The 20,548-nt window shown below is 45.0% G+C and overlaps 1 protein-coding gene across 1 annotated transcript in view; it reads left to right on the forward strand.

Annotated features, from left to right (window-relative positions):
- The window catches only part of LOC137345973 (uncharacterized), a 44,727-nt gene extending 24,494 nt beyond the window's left edge, over positions 1–20,233 (forward strand). Inside the window, exons 6-12 of the mRNA XM_068009236.1 lie at positions 2,049–2,165; positions 5,093–5,197; positions 6,261–6,386; positions 6,476–6,562; positions 8,505–8,603; positions 10,074–10,123; positions 15,266–20,233. Of these exons, the coding sequence (XP_067865337.1) occupies positions 2,049–2,165; positions 5,093–5,197; positions 6,261–6,386; positions 6,476–6,562; positions 8,505–8,603; positions 10,074–10,123; positions 15,266–15,343 (662 nt within the window). The 3' untranslated portion in view covers positions 15,344–20,233. The remainder of the gene's footprint in view (positions 1–2,048; positions 2,166–5,092; positions 5,198–6,260; positions 6,387–6,475; positions 6,563–8,504; positions 8,604–10,073; positions 10,124–15,265) is intronic.
- The last annotated feature ends 315 nt before the right edge of the window (positions 20,234–20,548 follow it).

Raw genomic sequence — 20,548 nt, forward strand, 5'->3', positions numbered from 1 at the left:
TCCCAGGTAGCGGTGCAGGGGGATCTACTCCCATGCTCAGGTTCAGCTTTGAACAAAGAACCACCTTTGCTCAGTCAACTAATAGACACTTTTTCCTTTGGACAATAATGTCTGATGTCATCTTTAAAACCACGAGAGGCAGTTTTTATTAGTTTTCACCTTTTCCATTCCACCTTTATAGTATCACCCCCTTGTAAGTAGACAGGGCTAATTTTAATCAGGGTGTGCTCCAGTCTGGCCCTTGGAAAACCCAGTCTGGGAAATGAGCCTTTCTTTCCGCAGTTTCCCATCATGGACAAATCCATCTTGATCGGCTGCCCACTCTGCCGCCACCCCACAGGAGTCCTTATTTATGAATATGTTTCTGTTATGTGTTTTAATTGGTGTGTACTTTGGAAACGTTACAAGGATGTCCTTAACGCCTCCGTGAGAAAATGTGACCTCTCCACTGATTCCTGGGAATCTCTCTCCCAACACCACCCAAAATGGAGAACTTGTTTCCGCGAAGGTGCCAGCCAGTTCGAACAATGTCCACATGCCCAGGCAGCGACCAAGTACAAACGGTGGAAGGAGCATTCGGAAATTCGAGCATCCCATTCACTCACCTCACCAAACACCACCTGCTCCACCAGTGGTAGCATTCTCCTCTCTGAGTCAGAAGGTTGTGCGTCCAAGTTACACTCCAGTGACTTCAGCCCATAATCCAGACAGGTAGTCCAATGCAGTACTGAGGGAATGCTGCACTGTTGGAGGTGCCATCTTTCCGATGAGATATTAAACGGTGGCCCAACCTGTCCTCTCGAGGTGGGTGTGACACTACTTCAAAGAAAAACAGAGGAATTCTCCCCTGTATCCTTGCCGTTACCTATCACTCAACCCACATCACGAAAGACAGATTATCTGTTTATTGTCACATTGCTGGTTGTGTGGCCTGGTGGTGTGAACATTGGCTGCTGTATTTCCTACATTACAGCAGTGACTACACTTCAGAAATACTTCATTGACTGTAAAGCACTTTGAGATATCCTGTGGTTGTGAAAGGCGCAATAAAAGTTCTTGGTTTTTTTCAGATAAATTCACTGAGTCCTTCTCATGCTCACGTGAATTGATTAAATTTTTTAATTTGTGCAGGTGACAGAGTATTTCTTAAATGCTGAGAGGATAGGAAGTGTTCAACTTCAAAGGGACTTGGGTGTCTTGTTCATAAATCATTGAAAGCTAATGTGCAGGTACAGCAAGAAATTAGGAAGGCAAATGGTATGCAAGAGGATTCAAGTACAGGAGTAAAGAAGTCTTGCTGTAATTCTATAGAGCCTTGGTGAGGCCACACCTGGAGTATTGTGTGCAGTTTTAATCTCCTTATCTAAGGAATGATATACTTGCCATAGAGGGAGTGCAACAAAGGTTCAGCAGACTAATTCCTGGGATGGAGAGATTGTCCTATGAGGAAAAATAAAATAGACAGGGGCCTTTATTCTCTGGACTTTAGAAGAATGAGAGGTGATCTCATTCAAACATACAACATTTTTACAGGATTCGACAGGGTAGATGCAGGAAGGATGTTTCCTCTGGCTGGGGAGTCTAGAACCAGGGGACACAGTCTCAGAATAAGGGGCAGGTCACTTAGGACTGAGATGAGGAGCAATTTCTTCACTCAGAGGGTGGTGAATCTTTGGAATTCTCTGTCTCGGAGGGGTGTGGAGGCTCAGTCATTGAGTCTGGTCAAGACTGAGATTGATAGATTTCTACATAATAAAAACATCAAGGGTTACGAGGATAGTGCAGGAAACTGGTGTGGAAGTAGAAGATCATCCATGATCTCATTAAATGGAAGGCAGGCTCGAAGGGCTGAATGGCCTACTCCTGCTCTTATTTCTTATATTCTTATGTGTGGATAGATTTGAAGCTTCATGTAGGGGTGGCAGATTCCCTTCCCTGATGGACGATAGTGGAACAACTGGGTTGTTGTGACAATTGACAGTTTTCATATCATTTTCTCTGGTGCCCTGTTAAATATTCTGTTGATTGAACTTTTTTTTAATTTGCAGGCCTTCCATCGAAGCAGATTGTAATTGTTGTTGCATCTATCGCAGGGCTGATGCTTTCTTCAGTATCTCTAATTGTATTATTGCTTCTGTGCTGCTTGAAGAGAGAATCGAGCCAAGGTATCTGTCAATATGTCAAATTTACACTTAAGTATAAAGTTTTCGTAACCTCTTTAGGTTAATCTTGACTAATTTTGAATTTTTAACATAAGCATGTGCTTTGTGTAAAGAGATGGGGAGAAAAGGGGGCCGAACCAGCATCACCTTTGTGCTGTAGGGTACGGTATAGTTTACTCACTCTCTTAAATCAACTGAATCTATCCAGTGGGAAAGAAACCATTGCCATTGGGGTATTTGGAAGAAATGGTTGTCACCAATTCAGTTCTATATATGTAGATTAATGGAGGTTAACCATCAGCATCTGCCCCTTCACACATCATGCCTGATCTTGGGCTTCAATTCCACTTTCCTGCCCGCTCCCCATATCCCTGGTGGCTGTTTTTGTATCTTCTGACCAGCGCAGACACGATTGGCCAAGTGGCCTCTTTCTGTGCCATAAACTTTCTGTGATTATGCGACATTTTTGTATTGTTGTGAGGTGATTTCCACTTTGTAGTGACACAAAAGAGCTGGTACGATTCTGGAGTCACCCCTGAGACACTCCAAATGGATCGTGTGGTGGAAACACCCTTGAGAGTGGGAAGTCTCAATTCACTGTGCGACACTGCAAGCAGTACAACTCCTGTGTACCACCAATTGAGTTTACAAAGAGACTGGACATTGATGACAGGTCTGCCTTGATCTAGGTGGCTCTGATGGTGGCAGGAGTCCACTGTGGGCCCCGGTTAGGGAGGTGTTTCCCTTGGACCTGATGATAAGGGTTCCCATGCGGCAGGTATGGGGTTTCCCTTGGATCGGGTGGTAAGAGGTTCCTTGAACCTGGTTCATGGGTTAGCATCGAATCTATAATAAAAACAGAAAATACTGGAAATACTCAGCAGGTCTGGCAGCATCTGTGGAGAGAGACCCATTTCTGGATCCTGACCCTTCACGGGTCTGCAATGTGCGTTCTGGCACGATCTTCCGGAAGCGGCCTCCTAGTTGGCCCACCCTCTCTTCGATTTAAGACCGGGTTCCTGATGCTTTGAGCCCAATCAGAGGGCCTGCAGCTGTGGCCATTCCCACCAGGAGATCTGGGCACTACTGAGGCAGTTAGGAGACTGCAGGGGTGCCTCAGGATGGAGGTGCCCTCGGAAGCATGAATGAAATGCTGAAAATAAAGAGGCCCAAGGCCTGTAGGGACATCGGAATGGAGGGGAAATCCCTCCGGAGGATTGGTGTTGGCCATGGGTACAATCATTCATCCCCGCAGCTCTGTCATTGAAGAATGAAGCTTCCACCTCCAATGGCCCCTCTGCCTGCTCTCAGGAGACTACCTTCACAGAGCTGCCGGGCTCCGCACTCAGTGAGGGTCCACTCCGAGGCCAGGAAGATTCTGACCACTCCCCCCATTGGGCATTTAGTTGGACTAATTGGCTACCTGCTGCCTCTGGGTGGGTACCTGGTGCCTCATTGACCCCGCCTCCATCAGGATCACCCAGAGGCAGGAACACCTCAAGGTGCTGACCCAACACCCTCATCTCTGATTTCACATCTGGTCTCACCTTCAAACCTGCCTCTGCAGAGCTGGGAAGGCAAAAGGTTTCATGGTGTAAAGACAAAGGGAGTGGTAATGGGACAAATAAAGAAACAAAATATCTGTCTGATGGAGGTGTGAATGGCAGAATCATGAACAACTTTTGTCTGAAAGCACAAAGAAGGAACAACAATCAGAGAAAAAAACAAAACCAGCGAAGAAAAAACAAACAAAATGGGGGCAGAGGTTATGATCTGAAATTGTTGAACTGACTGAGTCCAGAAGGCTGTAAAGTACCAATTTGAAAGATGAGCTGCTGTTCCTCGAGCTTACATTGAGCTTCATTGGAAAACTGCAGGAGGCCGAGGACAGAAAGGTCAGTGTGAGAGCAAGGTGGAGAATTAAAATGATATGTGACCGGAAACTCAGGGTCACATTTGCGGACTAAACGGAGGTGTTTCACAAAGTGGTCGCCCAATCTGTGTTTGCTTTCTCCAGTGTAGAGGTCACTGACCTAAAGCATTAACTCAGTTTCTCTCTCCACAGATGCTGACAGACCTGCTGAGTATTTCCAGCATGTTCTGTTTTTATTTCAGATTTCCAGCATCTGCAGTATTTTGCTTTTATCTTAGCATTGGAATTCCTGGACATGCTCTACCCTTATCCAAAGTGTATGTTTTACTTAGTGAGCATTTGGACAATCCAGCCTGCACCCTCAAGAGTAATTAAAAGCTTCCATCCAGGAGCACACCTACGCTCAAAGCCTCTGACACAGAGTTCTGTCCTAGTCCTGGCTGCCAGAACAGGCTTCGCTGTCAAACAGTATAACTTGGATACTGTAGCTGAGCATCAGTTCTGTAGCCACTGGGCTCAGATTGTTCACAACAAGATACGTTTTATGTCTCAGGATCATTCGAGTGACATAGCAGGGCTGACATTACAGTGGACACTGCCAAAGGGGAGTTCCACCCACTGGTCATGTATATGGGGAAGTGTTGTCAGGGTACCCGCCATTTACTGATATGTAAGGCCTGAGGGAGAAGGGCCCTGTTGGTGGTGTACACTATAAAATCAGCTCTGGAATGTAATTTGCTTTTGAGAAATTCCGACTACACAGTATATTGTTTTGAACTGTCCTTGGTGCCTCCACTTACTCCTGGTGTGAGTGAGCTCACAGACCTCCTTCACTCTACTGCTCTAACGTGTGGTCTGTTGATGAGTGTTTGGTCTGTCCCATGACTGCGGTGCCCAGTATCGCTTGCAGCCTGTCCAACCCAGAGACCATCGCTGTTACCCGTTACACTCTGTCCATTGCTGTATGTGTAATTCATTTTCTCATATGGAGATCTGTTGTAAAGTAGGTTCCAGTGGATTGCAAACAGCGTTAATATTCTTGTTCATTTCTCTGTAGCGTCTCTGAGGCATGACAAACTTTTGTTTCTGAGTCTGTTCAGCAGTAACACTCTGTCTTTTGTTGCCATCTTCATTGCCCTTGCTTCCTGGATTGCGATTAAAGGTACATGTACATAAAATATTCTTTATTTGTATGAAAATTATCCATTAAGATGAGGCGAGCCAGAACTCTGCAGGGTAATTGGAACAGAATGAGCAGCTCAGTCAATAACAGTAAGCTGCTTTATAGAGACCACCAGCACCTGTGGTCCTGGGCTATACAACCCTCAGCCAGGTGCAGATAAATCTGTGGTTTTGTTGGTCTTAGTGTCTGCCACTGCTCCATCCACGACCGATAAAAGCACGGCTTCAGCAGCAGAGCGATTCTTGTGGCTTTTAAATTCCCGTCAGGTAGTTTAGATCACAATGTCAGCATGTACATACCCAGTAACAGTGACATCATAATGTCAGCACATACACGCCATGTAATGGTGACATCACAATGCAGCACGTACACACCTAGTAATGGTGACATCACAATGTCAGCATGTACACGCCTAGTAATAGTGACATCACAATGTCAGCATGTACTCGCCTAGTAATGGTGACATCATAATGTCAGCACGTACACGCCTAGTAACGGTGACATCACAATGTCAGCTTGTACTCGCCTAGTAATGGTGACATCATAATGTCAGCACGTACACGCCTAGTAACGGTGACATCATAATGTCAGCATGGAAACACCTATTAATGGTGACATCACAATGTCAGCACATACATTCCTTTTACTGCTGACATCACAATGTCAGCACGCACACGCCTAATAATAGTGACATCACAATGTCAGCACGTACACGCCTAGTAATGATGACATCACAACGTCAGCATGTACATCTCGAGGCAGCTTAATGTTGCTGAGTTAGTATCCTGGAATTCCCCATCCAATGCCACAATGAGAGCTGCATTAGAACAAGGACAGCAGTGGTTCATATAGAAGGCCCATCAGCACCTTCTCAAGATAATTAGGAATGGGTAATAAATGCAGCCTCGCTAATGCAACCCAAGAACAAATATATAAAATATGTAAGCCAGTGTTGGGCAACAATATTAGTGCACCATCTTAGTTTAATCTCCCATTAAATACAGTGTAGATTAACAACCACTATGTTTGATCATTGGTGCAGGTGCTGGCCCTCTGTCTGTGGTTACTTTATGTCTTGTGGCCATCCTGCTGGCTTTGGCTGTGACTGCAGCCATCGCTGTTTGGAACTCGGGCTGTCTGTGTATTGAGCGACTCCGAGGAAACACGGGTAAAAAGTAATTTCCTTATCATAAAAAGTTTCCATTCCTAAAAATGAAACTGCAATTTCTAAATCATTGCATCATCTGCACTTGACAGGTTTTCGAGCTTCACTGAGCTTAATATGTTCCTTTATTGTGATGGTCATCTCAATCGTCATCCTAGCGGAAGAGATTCAGCAAAGCAGTGAGTTTATTGACAGATCTTCATTACAATTCATAACATTTCAACCAATTGAATTCACTTCTGAGTAATCTGAATGTTGTCAGTACCTTTCTTCCATGAATAGCTGAACCATATAGAACAGGAAGGCTCCAGGAATTAGACCCTGATTCGGGTGAATGAATAAATCTCCAAGGGGGCAGTAGCAGGGAGGCTACAATTGACTTCAGTTTCTCCCCCCTCCCCTCCCAAACCAGATCAGGGAGGGTGAGGTTGGCTAGATTCTCACTCACTCTGACCATTCCATGATACCCTGAACGGACAATTTTAATCCAACCCTCATTAAAATCACTGAACAGCAAAATTGGGCGGGTTGTGAATCTGGCATTCCACCTGATCCCATGGGTTTCCCATCAGGAGTTAAACTAAAATCACCCCCTTTTTATGAGGACTTGAGTGAGAATGGGTTAATCTGGGACAGAACTTCAACCTATGTCAGGCTAACAGATGAAGGGGCTTGGTTAAAACTAGCGACAGGAAGGTTTTATATAGATATCAGGAAGCATTCTTCACGTGAACAGTAATTGGTTCCTGGAATGGTCTTTAAAAGACAGAACAGTGGAAAAAGGCATCTCACACTCAGCCAGGAGTCAGTTAGATAGACTGATGTGGGAATGTGGGTCTATTGTCTGGATGAATGAGCAAAAATAGGACAAATTCCCGACTTGTTACTATTTATTTTCTGATCACAGAATCTCCCCGCACAGAATCTGGTCATTTGGCCCCATCAAGTTTGCATCAGTAGTTTGGTCCACCTAGTTTGATCTCATTCTCCTGCTTGATCCCTATACTCTTTCATATTCATTTTTTGGGATCTTTCATGCCAACCTGAGAGGACAGAGAGGGAGTTGGTTTACACCTCCTTCTAAAGACTCAGCAATCCCTCAGTGCTGCCCCAGAGCATCAGACTAGATTTTGAACTCACATCCCTGGAGTGGGGCTTAAACCCACAACCTTCTGACTCAGAGACTGACAGTTATTGAGATCAAAAGGATTGGTAAAAGAACTATCTCTGATCAAAGATAAAGAGGCAGATTTTCCTCTTCAGTGTTGGAGTAAGAGCTTGGCCAGAGTCAATTATCGTGAACTGAAGAACAAGCTGATTGTGGTTTTGTCCAGCTTAAATTGAGCAGCTAGTGGTGATCAGGTCTACCAGACCCAGCTGAAGAGGAGAATCTCTCCTAAGGTCTTTATATACATGTTATATGTACAATTCTGGCTTCTGACACTTCACCACTGGCTGCCATACCTTCAGCTTTCCAGACCCTAAGCTCTGGACTTCTCCCTTTAAACCTGTTTGTGTCTCTATCTCTAGATGTCTCTCCTTCCACCCCCCCACTCCTCCTATTTAAGGTGCTCCTTAAAGTCATCCTCTTTGACCAAGCTTTTTGTCACCTGTCCTAATATTTCCTTATGTAGCTAAATGTCAAATTTTATTTGCTATCACTCCTGTTTTATTTTATCTATTTAGGGATACAGCACTGAAACAGGCCCTTCATCCCACCGAGTTTCTGCCGACCAACAACCGCCCATTTATATTAATCCTACATTAACCCCATATTCCCTACCACATCCCCACCATTCTCCTACCACCAACATACACTAGGGACAATTTACAATGGCCAATTTACCTATCAACTGCAAGTCTTTGGCTGTGGGAGGAAACTGGAGCACCCGGTGGAAACCCACGCAGTCACAGAGAATTTGAAAACTCTGCACAGGCAGTACCCAGAACTGAACCCGGGTTTCTAGAGCTGTGAGGCTGCGGTGCTAACCACTGTGCCGCCCTAGAGAATTTGTGCCTTGGGCCGTTTTTATTATGTTAAAGCTGCTGCATAAATACAAGTTGTATATGGAGATACTCAATGTGAATTAACTCAGTGAGTTCACTGTTATACATTTTCAGATCAAGGTTGTGATGTCACCATTTTAACCTGGAGCATACTGATCCCATTATTGGTCGTCTGCATTACAGTCTTTTCCATCTTCTTTGTGATATGGTGCTGTAAGTATCAAATCCATCCAAACATTTAACAATCTGGTTACTTTCTAAGGAATTCAGTTATCGTGAAAACTTTAACCAGTGAGTCTCACAAACACTTTAACCTTTAAAGTGGAGCAGTTACAAAGAAATCTCATGGGTATACTACCTGTTCTGTCCCTTCACATACACACAATTTCATTGTATGTAAGATAGGGGCCAAAAGTTTGGACTGGCTTGGGGCTGGTTTGAGTGCAGCAATTTCAGTGAGCGGAACCTGAAGAAGAAATGTCACAGAGGGGACCTGATGGAAGTGAATGAGATATTTAACTGGTTCCCAAAGCCTTTCCCACTGGGACTTTCCTCCTGTCATCTCTGCATCTGTTGTAGACTAATTGGTAGAGAGTGAATGTTGTGATTATTTAACAACTCCATTATCATCGTATCATGGGATGACCAGCCTGGCAGAAAGTGAATTAGAGGGACTTTGGTCTTTTTCATTGACAAAATCCTATGTTCCCACAGACAGTGATCCTGTAACAATCCTTGAAGATGTAGGGAATGGGTTGTGAAGGGACAATTTAGAAGAGATATCAGGAAGTATTTCATCCATAGGTTTGATCAAGAGCTGGAACCATTACCAGGAAGGGATGGATGGACCAGGACAAGACCCTGGATTCATGTAAGAAACAGCTGGATGCTGCAATGGGAAGGTGGTCGGGATGTAGGATTCAGAGAGGATGAGATTAAAAGAAGCTGAAGCACATTTTCCATTTGTAGCCCCTCTTGTGACAACAAACACACACACAAAGTGAAAGTTTCCATGGTCTCTCTGAGGCAGGGTGGTCGGGAGGAAGGGGAGCCTCACCCACTGGGGACAGATATCAGAAGTTGGGAAATGAAATCCTGTTCGATTGCCCACCCATTCATTTTAAATGTTTGTAAAACCGTGTATAGCACATGCTGGAAAGTGAAATATGAGTCTCTGGTAAGGCAACAGATTTAGAACATAACTCCCATGAATCAAAATGACAGAACAGATTTTCTCCCAGAGAGCCTCGTACTGTGGGAGCAGCTATGTAAAGAGAGGGCAGATTTTAAGTTCTCACTCCCAATGCATGTTGGGTGTCTGTATCCAGACTCTGTGTTCTCCGAGGCCAGGAATTACTATCCAGCAAAAATCACAACTTCCTGACGTGCACCGGATGAAAATTCTCCCAGAGGTGATTTGTCAGATTACACGAGTAAGCAACTTTCCCCATTGATGGTCCAGTCCTTTCCCACCTTCTCCAATTCAGTTAACCAGAGATACCATCAGCATTCACTGTTCAAACACAACTGTGGGGAAACCAGACAGAAATGAAGCAAAAATAATCAAGCAAATCAGAGGCCATTGTAACTGATAAAGGAACTGGTAGCGAGACAGATTCAACCTCAAATAATAAGTGATATCAAGTGTCTGGAATTTATAACAAATCTTTTCAATCATTATAGGGAGAAATGACGAAAGAAACAGTGATGCCAGAAATCAACAAGCACAACAGGTATTGTATTAATAATGGACATTTTTACAGTGCTTTGAACATTGTACTGTGATTGGTTTAATATGGTATGTTAAGTCAATGACAAACATAATAGAGGGAATCTTCCCACTGTGTTTATAATGTACCTGATACACATAAAAGAGGGAATCTTCCCACTGTGTTTATAATGTTACTGACACACAGACCAGAGGGAATCTTCCCACTGTGTTTATAATGTTACTGACACACAGACCAGAGGGTATCTTCCCACTGTGTTTATAATGTTACTGACACACACACAGACACACAGACCAGAGGGAATCTTCCCACGATGTTTATTATGTCACTGACAGACACAGAATAGAGGGAATCTTCCCCCTGTGTTTCTAATGTTACTGACACACAGAATAGAGGGAATCTTCCCACTGTGTTTCTAATGTTACTGACACACACACACACACAGACCATAGGGAATCTTCGCCCTGTGTTCATAATGTCACTGACACACACAGAATAGAGGGAATCTTCCCACTGTGTTTATAATGTTACCGACACACAGAATAGAGGGAATCTTCCCCCTGTGTTTCTAATGTTACTGACACACAGAATAGAGGGAATCTTCGCCCTGTGTTTATAATGTTACTGACACACACACACACACACAGAATAGAGGGAATCTTCCCAATGTGTTTATAATGTCACTGACACACACAGAATAGAGGGAATCTTCCCACTGTGTTTGTAATGTTACTGACACACTTTCTTTTGGGCCTCCTTATCTCGAGAGACAATGGATACGCGCCTGGAGGTGGTCAGTGGTTTGTGAAGCAGCGCCTGGAGTGGCTATGAAGGCCAATTCTGGAGTGACAGGCTCTTCCACAGGTGCTGCAGAGAAATTTGTTTGTTGGGGCTGTTGCACAGTTGGCTCTCCCCTTGCGCCTCTGTCTTTTTTCCTGCCAACTACTAAGTCTCTTCGACTCGCCACAATTTAGCCCTGTCTTTATGGCTGCCCGCCAGCTCTGGCGAATGCTGGCAACTGACTCCCACGACTTGTGATCAATGTCACACGATTTCATGTCGCGTTTGCAGACGTCTTTATAACGGAGACATGGACGGCCGGTGGGTCTGATACCAGTGGCGAGCTCGCTGTACAATGTGTCTTTGGGGATCCTGCCATCTTCCATGCGGCTCACATGGCCAAGCCATCTCAAGCGCCGCTGACTCAGTAGTGTGTATAAGCTGGGGGTGTTGGCCGCTTCAAGGACTTCTGTGTTGGAGATATAGTCCTGCCACCTGATGCCAAGTATTCTCCGAAGGCAGCGAAGATGGAATGAATTGAGACGTCGCTCTTGGCTGGCATACGTTGTCCAGGCCTCGCTGCCGTAGAGCAAGGTACTGAGGACACAGGCCTGATACACTCGGACTTTTGTGTTCCGTGTCAGTGCGCCATTTTCCCACACTCTCTTGGCCAGTCTGGACATAGCAGTGGAAGCCTTACCCATGCGCTTGTTGATTTCTGCATCTAGAGACAGGTTACTGGTGATAGTTGAGCCTAGGTAGGTGAACTCTTGAACCACTTCCAGAGCGTGGTCGCCAATATTGATGGATGGAGCATTTCTGACATCCTGCCCCATGATGTTCGTTTTCTTGAGGCTGATGGTTAGGCCAAATTCATTGCAGGCAGACGCAAACCTGTCGATGAGACTCTGCAGGCATTCTTCAGTGTGAGATGTTAAAGCAGCATCGTCAGCAAAGAGGAGTTCTCTGATGAGGACTTTCCGTACTTTGGACTTCGCTCTTAGACGGGCAAGGTTGAACAACCTGCCCCCTGATCTTGTGTGGAGGAAAATTCCTTCTTCAGAGGATTTGAACGCATGTGAAAGCAGCAGGGAGAAGAAAATCCCAAAAAGTGTGGGTGCGAGAACACAGCCCTGTTTCACACCACTCAGGATAGGAAAGGGCTCTGATGAGGAGCCACCATGTTGAATTGTGCCTTTCATATTGTCATGGAATGAGGTGATGATACTTAGTAGCTTTGGTGGACATCCGATCTTTTCTAGTAGTCTGAAGAGACCACGTCTGCTGACGAGGTCAAAGGCTTTGGTGAGATCAATGAAAGCAATGTAGAGGGGCATCTGCTGTTCACGGCATTTCTCCTGTATCTGACGAAGGGAGAACAGCATGTCAATAGTCGATCTCTCTGCACGAAAGCCACACTGTGCCTCAGGGTAGACGCGCTCGGCCAGCTTCTGGAGCCTGTTCAGAGCGACTCGAGCAAAGACTTTCCCCACTATGCTGAGCAGGGAGATTCCACGGTAGTTGTTGCAGTCACCGCGGTCACCTTTGTTTTTATAGAGGGTGATGATGTTGGCATCGCGCATGTCCTGGGGTACTGCTCCCTCGTCCCAGCACAGGCATAGCAGTTCATGTAGTGCTGAGAGTATAGCAGGCTTGGCACTCTTGATTATTTCAGGGGTAATGCTGTCCTTCCCAGGGGCTTTTCCGCTGGCTAGGGAATCAATGGCATCACTGAGTTCCGATTTGGTTGGCTGTATGTCCAGCTCATCCATGACTGGCAGAGACTGGGCTGCATTGAGGGCAGTCTCAGTGACAGCATTCTCCCTGGAGTACAGTTCTAGGTAGTGCTCAACCCAGCGGTCCATCTGTTTGCGTTGGTCAGTGATTATGTCCCCCGATTTAGATTTGAGGGGGGTGATCTTCTTGATGGTTGACCCAAGAGCTCTCTTCATGCCACTGACACACACACACACAGAATAGAGGGAATCTTCCCAATGTGTTTATAATGTTACTGACACACAGAATAGAGGGAATCTTCCCAATGTGTTTATAATGTTATTCAGACACACACAGACACACACAGACCAGAGGGAATCTTCCCACTATGTTTATTATGTCACTGACAGACACAGAATAGAGGGAATCTTCCCCCTGTGTTTCTAATGTTACTGACACACATAATAGAGGGAATCTTCACACTGTGTTTATAATGTTACTGGCTCACAGAATAGAGGGAATCTTCCCCCTGTGTTTCTAATGTTACTGACACACAGAATAGAGGGAATCTTCCCACTGTGTTTATAATGTTACTGACACACAGAATAGAGGGAATCTTCCCACTGTGTTTCTTATGTTACTGACACACAGAATAGAGGGAATCTTCCCACTGTGTTTATAATGTCACTGACACACGCAGAATAGAGGGAATCTTCCCCCTGTGTTTCTAATGTTACTGACACACAGAATAGAGGGAATCTTCCCACTGTGTTTATAATGTTACTGGCTCACAGAATAGAGGGAATCTTCCCCCTGTGTTTCTAATGTTACTGACACACAGAATAGAGGGAATCTTCCCACTGTGTTTATAATGTTACTGACACACAGAATAGAGGGAATCTTCCCACTGTGTTTCTTATGTTACTGACACACAGAATAGAGGGAATCTTCGCCCTGTGTTTATAATGTCACTGACACACGCAGAATAGAGGGAATCTTCCCAATGTGTTTCTAATGTTACTGACACACAGAATAGAGGGAATCTTCCCACTGTGTTTATAATGTTACTGACACACAGTATAGAGGGAATCTTCGCCCTGTGTTTATAATGTCACTGACACACAGAATAGAGGGAATCTTCCCCCTGTGTTTCTAATGTTACTGACACACAGAATAGAGGGAATCTTCCCCCGTGTTTCTAATGTTACTGACACACAGAATAGAGGGAATCTTCGCCCTGTGTTTATCATGTTACTGACACACACACACACACACACACACACACACACACACACACACACACACACACACACACACACACACACACACACACACACACACACACACACACACACACACACACACACACACACACACACACACACACAATAGAGGGAATCTTCCCAATGTGTTTATAATGTTACTGACACACAGAATAGAGGGAATCTTCCCACTGTGTTTCTAATGTTACTGACACACAGAATAGAGGGAATCTTCCCCCTGTGTTTATAATGTCACTGACACACACAGACCATAGGGAATCTTTGCCCTGTGTTTATAATGTCACTGACACACACAGAACAGAGGGAATCTTTGCCCTGTGTTTCTAATGTTACTGACACACAGAATAGAGGGAATCTTCCCACTGTGTTTATAATGTTACCGACACACACAGACCAGAGGGAATCTTCCCACTGTGTTTATAATGTTACTGACACACACACACAGACCAGAGGGAATCTTCCCACTGTGTGTATAATGTTACTGGCACACAGAATAGAGGGAATCTTCCCACTGTGTTTATAATGTTACTGACACACATCCACGCAGACCAGAGAGAATCTTCCCACTGTGTTTATAATGTTACTGACACACACACACGCAGACCAGAGGGAATCTTCCCACTGTGTGTATAATGTTACTGGCACACAGAATAGAGGGAATCTTCCCACTGTGTTTATAATGTTACTGACACACATCCACGCAGACCAGAGGGAATCTTCCCACTGTGTGTATAATGTTACTGACACACACACACGCAGACCAGAGGGAATCTTCCCACTGTGTTTATAATGTTACTGACACACACACACGCAGACCAGAGGGAATCTTCCCACTGTGTGTATGATGTTACTGGCACACAGAATAGAGGGAATCTTCCCACTGTGTTTATAATGTTACCGGCACACAGAATAGAGGGAATCTTCCCACTCTGTTTATAATGTTACTGGCACACTGTATAGAGGGAATATATCCGTCTGTGTTTATAATGTCATTGGCACACACACACACAGCTACTAAAAGTAACCTTGACCTCTGCGGTAATTTTTGTTAGCCTGCATGATATTTGATGGATTTCATTTGCTGTCCAGTTCCTATTATTGCTTCATCACTCAACTGTCTTGACATATCAGCCATTTCATTTATGAACTTTTTATATAATTAGGACAATTTCTCCCAGTTTGTACCTGATTTGGCACATTATTTTCTGGTTTGATTTTCTCTATTTGCATTTGTTTTGTCCATTTCATGACTCCGTGTCTCTTTCTCTCTGCGTCTCTCTGTCTCTCTATCCTATCTCTATGTTTCCAGTGTTTGTGTGTCAATGTTTGGACATTGCATAGAACCAACACATTTCATATATTTTAGGTTAATGGCGAACGGCTGGAACTGAATGGTATCAGACCAGATCAGGAGCCTGAACCTGAATCTTCTCCGCCCACTTAGAATGGGCACAACAGGGGTCATTTTCTGACTTGTCACTACCAGCAAGAAGCTTTGTCCTCCAAAAAGGTATTTTGGAATTGACTTCACTATTTCTCAGCTATAGACTGACTGGATTCTGTCATTTGAAAGACTTCATTATTACAGGCTTTCTGCCTGATTTCAGACCATATTCACTGTCGAAACACCAAGTTTGATATCACAAACCCCTGGTATTAGCTACAGCCTCATCAGACTGTGAGCTCTGCCAGGTAACTCCTCCTTGAAGTGGGATTGCTGCATTCCCTTAACATTGGGCGGCACAGTGGCGCAGTGGTTAGCACTGCAGCCTCACAGCTCCAGGGACCCGGGTTCAATTCTGGGCACTGCCTGTGTGGAGTTTGCAAGTTCTCCCTGTGTCTGCGTGGGTTTTCTCCGGGTGCTCCGGTTTCCTCCCACAAGCCAAAAGACTTGCAGGTTGGTAGGTAAATTGGCCATTATAAATTGTCACTAGTATAGGTAGGTAGTAGGGAAATATAGGGACAGATGGGGATGTTTGGTAGTAATATGGGATTAGTGTAGGATTAGTATAAATGGGTGGTTGCTGGTCGGCACAGACTCGGTGGGCCGAAGGGCCTGTTTCAGTGCTGTATCTCTAATCTAATTGGGCTGGATTTTGCTGAGAGTGGCAAATGAATGGAGCCGGTTGTTTGTTAGACCTGTACTTTCCCATTGACATTCGACGGGGTTTTGTGCGATGGACTGCTGTCAATGGGACATCCAAACGATGCATCACCCTCCAGAGAGCATGAATGATCTGTGAGAACAGACTGACCCAATCAGATTGAAGAATCGTCTGTCTGAACCAGGAGACGTAAGTTGGAATAGTGGATTCAGTGTCAATTCCTGTACAGAAAACCAAACCAGGAGAGGGCAAGAATAATTGGATTAAAAGGGTGAGTGATAAAAGAGGCAGAAAGAAAAAAGAAAAATATTTACCGTTTTTAAAATCTCCAACAATAATTAAACCTGAAGGAATGGATTCAGACTTGTAAAAGTTAATTTTCCATGCTGGAGAGGTTGTTTATCCATAATTAAGACTTACCACATCATTAAAAGGATACTTAAACTGGAATGACTTGACTTAACATTTGGTGGAGCGTTTAGTCCGTATCTACAACATCAGTACAGGAACTTCACGTTGTTCAATACATTGGAATGGGGAGCCAGACAATGAGATCAAACTGCATCATGCTTTGAGTCTAAACATCTTAATGATAAGGCAGAGAAGGAAAGAAAAGGAAGCAAATCCTACACTCCAGATCCCACTACCTTGTGGGACATCCTGCCCCATGTGTCCAAAGATGTGCGGGTAGAGAATCAGCCTGTTCAGTCACCTGGAGACCGATGGCAGAAACTAACGACCTTGCGTAGACGTCATCCTCAAATCGACTCTCAGCCAATGACGACGACAATGAAGCAGTGATGCATCTTGGACATCAACGTCCACATTTCCACATTGATCGTGCATCTGTATTCACTGGAAGCTGCCGTCAGATTGGGTGTTAGACTCACCGTTACTTTCACAGTAAAATCAGACCCAATATGTTAACATCTTTACTAGAAACACCAGACTTCATCCCACAAATTCCACAACGAGATGCTTGACCACTGGATGTGTTATTCGTGGTGTTGGTTGAGGGAGGGATGTTATCCAGGATACTGAGAGAATTCCCTGCCCTTTTAGTTGTGCCACATGATCCCAGTGTGTCTTGTTTGAATGTATCATCTAACAGCCAATCGACAACAGCTTCATGACATTAACAGGAATTTCAATTCTCTTATTTTTAATCACTCTCAATTTTCAAATGGGAATTGGTTAAATACTTGAATGGTAAAAATTTAAGGTGCTGTGGGCAAAGAGCAGGCGAGTGGGACTAATTGGGTGGTTCTAAGAAAGATCCAGCATGGGCAGAATGGGCTGAATGGCCTCCTTCTCTGTGCTGTATAATTTTATCTGGCTGCTCCACATCGAGCCCTACCATACCTCACTCTCCTGATTACACTGCCCATTATTTGAGGATCATCCTGGTGGGTATATGTAACCCCAGGTTCCAATTTTCTTCCCGCACCAGTCTGCTTAAATGCTTTTCCCCCTCCATACCTTTCCCCCTCCACCCCATACGCTCATTTCCAACGGCAGATTCAAGCAGCTCATGGATTCCTTTGCTACCAAGTTTGACTCCATCTGTTCAGCTGCTTCTTTTGCTTCCCTCGCTTAAGCCAACAACTCCCCAAGTTGTCCGAACCTGGCACTTTGACATCTTCCGCCACACCCTCTCCAAGCTCATCTTATCCATGAGATTTGCTTCCTGCACCTCATTTCAGTTAAGCTACTGACCATCCGACATCCTTTCCTGGCCCCCAGGTGACATTATAAATGGTTCTCACTGCTCTGGCTCTGTCGTTTCCAAGCCACAAGCATCACCTCACCCCTCTCCCCATTTCCCCGCAACTCTGCAAAAAACATGTCCTCAAATCCGAAATTCCCCAGTCTCAAATATTAAATTCCTTGTGGTAGAAATTTGTCTCGGGTGATGCCTTCAGATCAGCTGCCTGTTATACACAGAACCTAATAGTCAGAGTACTTAAGGAAGTGGCCCGAGAAATAGTGTATGCATTGGTGGTCATCTTCCAAGATTCTATAGACTCTAACAGTTCCGACAGATTGGAGGGTAGCTAATGTAACCCCACTATTTAAAAAGGGAGGTAGGGAGAAAGCAGGGAATTATAGACCAGTCAGCCTGATGTCGGTAGTGGGGAAAATCAATGATTTTATAGCAGAGCACTTAGAGAACAGTGGTAGAATCGGACAGAGTCAGCATGGATTTACAAAAGGGAAATCATGCTTGACAAATCTACTAGAATTCTTCGAGGATGTAACTAGTAGAGTTGATGAGGGGGAGCCAGTGGATGTGGTTTATTTGAACTTTCGAAGGCTTTCAACAAAGTCGCACATAAGAGATTAGTGTGTCAAATTAAAGCACATGGGATTGGGGGTAGTGTATTGCGATGGATAAAAAATTGGTTGGCAGACAGGAAACAAAGAGGAGGGATAAATGGGTCTTTTTCCAAATGGCAGGCAGTGACTAGTGGGGTACCGCAGGGGTCGGTGCTCGGACCCCAGCTGTTCACAATATATATTAATGATTTAGATGAGGGAGCTAAATGTAATATCTCCAAATTTGCAGATGACACAAAACTGAGTGGGAGGGTGAGTTGTGAGGAGGATGCAGAGAGGCTTCAGGGTGATTTGGACAAGTTGAGTGAGTGGGCTAATGCAGGGCAGATGCAGTATAATGTGGATAAATGTGAAGTTATCCACTTTGGTAGCAAAAACAGGAAGGCAGATTATTATCTGAATGGCTATAAATTGAGAGAGGGGAATATGCAGCGAGACCTGAGTGTTCTCATACACTAGTCGCTGAAGGTAAACATGCAGGTGCAACAGGCAGTAAAGAAGGCAAATGGTATGTTGGCCTTCATCGTGAGAGGATTTGAGTACAGGAGCAGGGATGTCTTGCTGCAATTATACAGGGCCTTGGTGAGGCCACACCTGGAATATTGTGTGCAGTTTTGGTCTCCCTATCTGAGGAAGGATGTTCTTGCTATAGAGGGAGTGCAGCGAAGGTTTACCAGACTGATTCCTGGGATGGCGGGACTGATGTATGAGGAGAGATTGAGTGGATTAGGATTATATTCACTGGAGTTCAGAAGAGTGAGGGGGGGTGGTGGTCTCATAGAAACCTTTAAAATTCTACCAGGACTTGACAGGGTAGATGCAGGAAGGATGTTCCCGATGGTGGGGGAGTCCAGAACCAGAGGTCATAGTCTAAGGATACAGGGTAAACCTTTCAGGACTGAGATCAGGAGAAATTTCTTCACCCAGAGAGTGGTGAGCCTGTGGAATTCGCTTCCACAGAAAGCAGCTGAGGCCAAAGCACTGTATGTTTTCAAGAAGGAGTTAGATATAGCTCTTGGGTCTAAAGGGATCAAAGGGTACGGGGCGAAAGTGGGAACAGGCTACTGAGTTGGATGATCAGCCATGATCATAATGAATGGCGGAGCAGGGTCGAAGGGCCGAATGGCCTACTCCTGCTCCTATTTTCTATGTCCGTTCCAATGCAATCAATAGGATTAAATATCAGGCGCTGAGTAGAATTGGAAGCTGATCCGATTACTGCCAATTTTACGGCACAGGCTGAGACAATTTTCTACCTCCTTGTGTCTAAATCCCACGAGGGCCCTCTTCTATCTCTGTCTAACCTTCAACACTATAGGTGCCTGCCATTCCTCCAGACTCTCAGGGCTGGACTTTCCAGCACCCCCGCCGTCAGGGTCGTGGCGGGCCAGAAAATGCCTGTGGGAGAGGCCCACCACGCATCCTCATGCCTGGAAGGCTCGGCCCCCATATTGCTGGAGGTTGCAAGAGCTCGTGGTGGCTCAGTGTTGGGAGCCAAATTTACTTATTTAAAAAAAAAAATGCAAATTAAGGAATTATTGACTTACCTGCTTCCGTAGTCTATTCCACTCCAATATTGTTGCTGGTGGCCGGAGGCGTAACACTGGTGGGAAGGACTGAACAGGTAAGTATTTCAGTGCTGGAGTGGGGGAGTGGGGTCAAACTCTTCCACTTGATGTGGGGGATGGTTGGAATGGGTAAATTGCATTGCGTATGAATTTTGGGTGGCGGGCAAGTTCACGTGCACAAGGTAAGTATTTCGGGGTTGGGGGGAGAGGACAAGGAATGAATTATATGGTTATTGGGGGGTGGAAGAGGGGCTGAAAACATTTATTTGATTTTGCCAAATTTATTTTGACTCCCTATCCCTTTCAAAGATTTAAATGGCACGGTAAGACTCAAAGCCCTTTAAAAACGGTGTTGGCATACGTGCAGTGGTGTCTGATGCTGTTGCTGGGGACGGACTATCGTGGGGGAAGGGGGGGGGGGGTGGTGGGCAGTCCACCTCGGCCATTTAAATAAGCCACCACGCTCAATGTCGCGACGGCTCCGCAACACGTGGTCCGCGCGGGCGAACCATAATTTTTGAAGCGGGCTTATAAATTCCAGCCCTCCACTTCTCTGATTCTGGCCTGGTGCATTAGTCTCCCCTTCCCTGCAAACCTTCCCCACCCCCATCCCCAAATCCCTGACCGTTTCACTATTGG

This window comes from Heterodontus francisci, chromosome 29 (assembly GCF_036365525.1).
Source record: "Heterodontus francisci isolate sHetFra1 chromosome 29, sHetFra1.hap1, whole genome shotgun sequence".
Lineage (NCBI taxonomy): Eukaryota > Metazoa > Chordata > Chondrichthyes > Heterodontiformes > Heterodontidae > Heterodontus > Heterodontus francisci.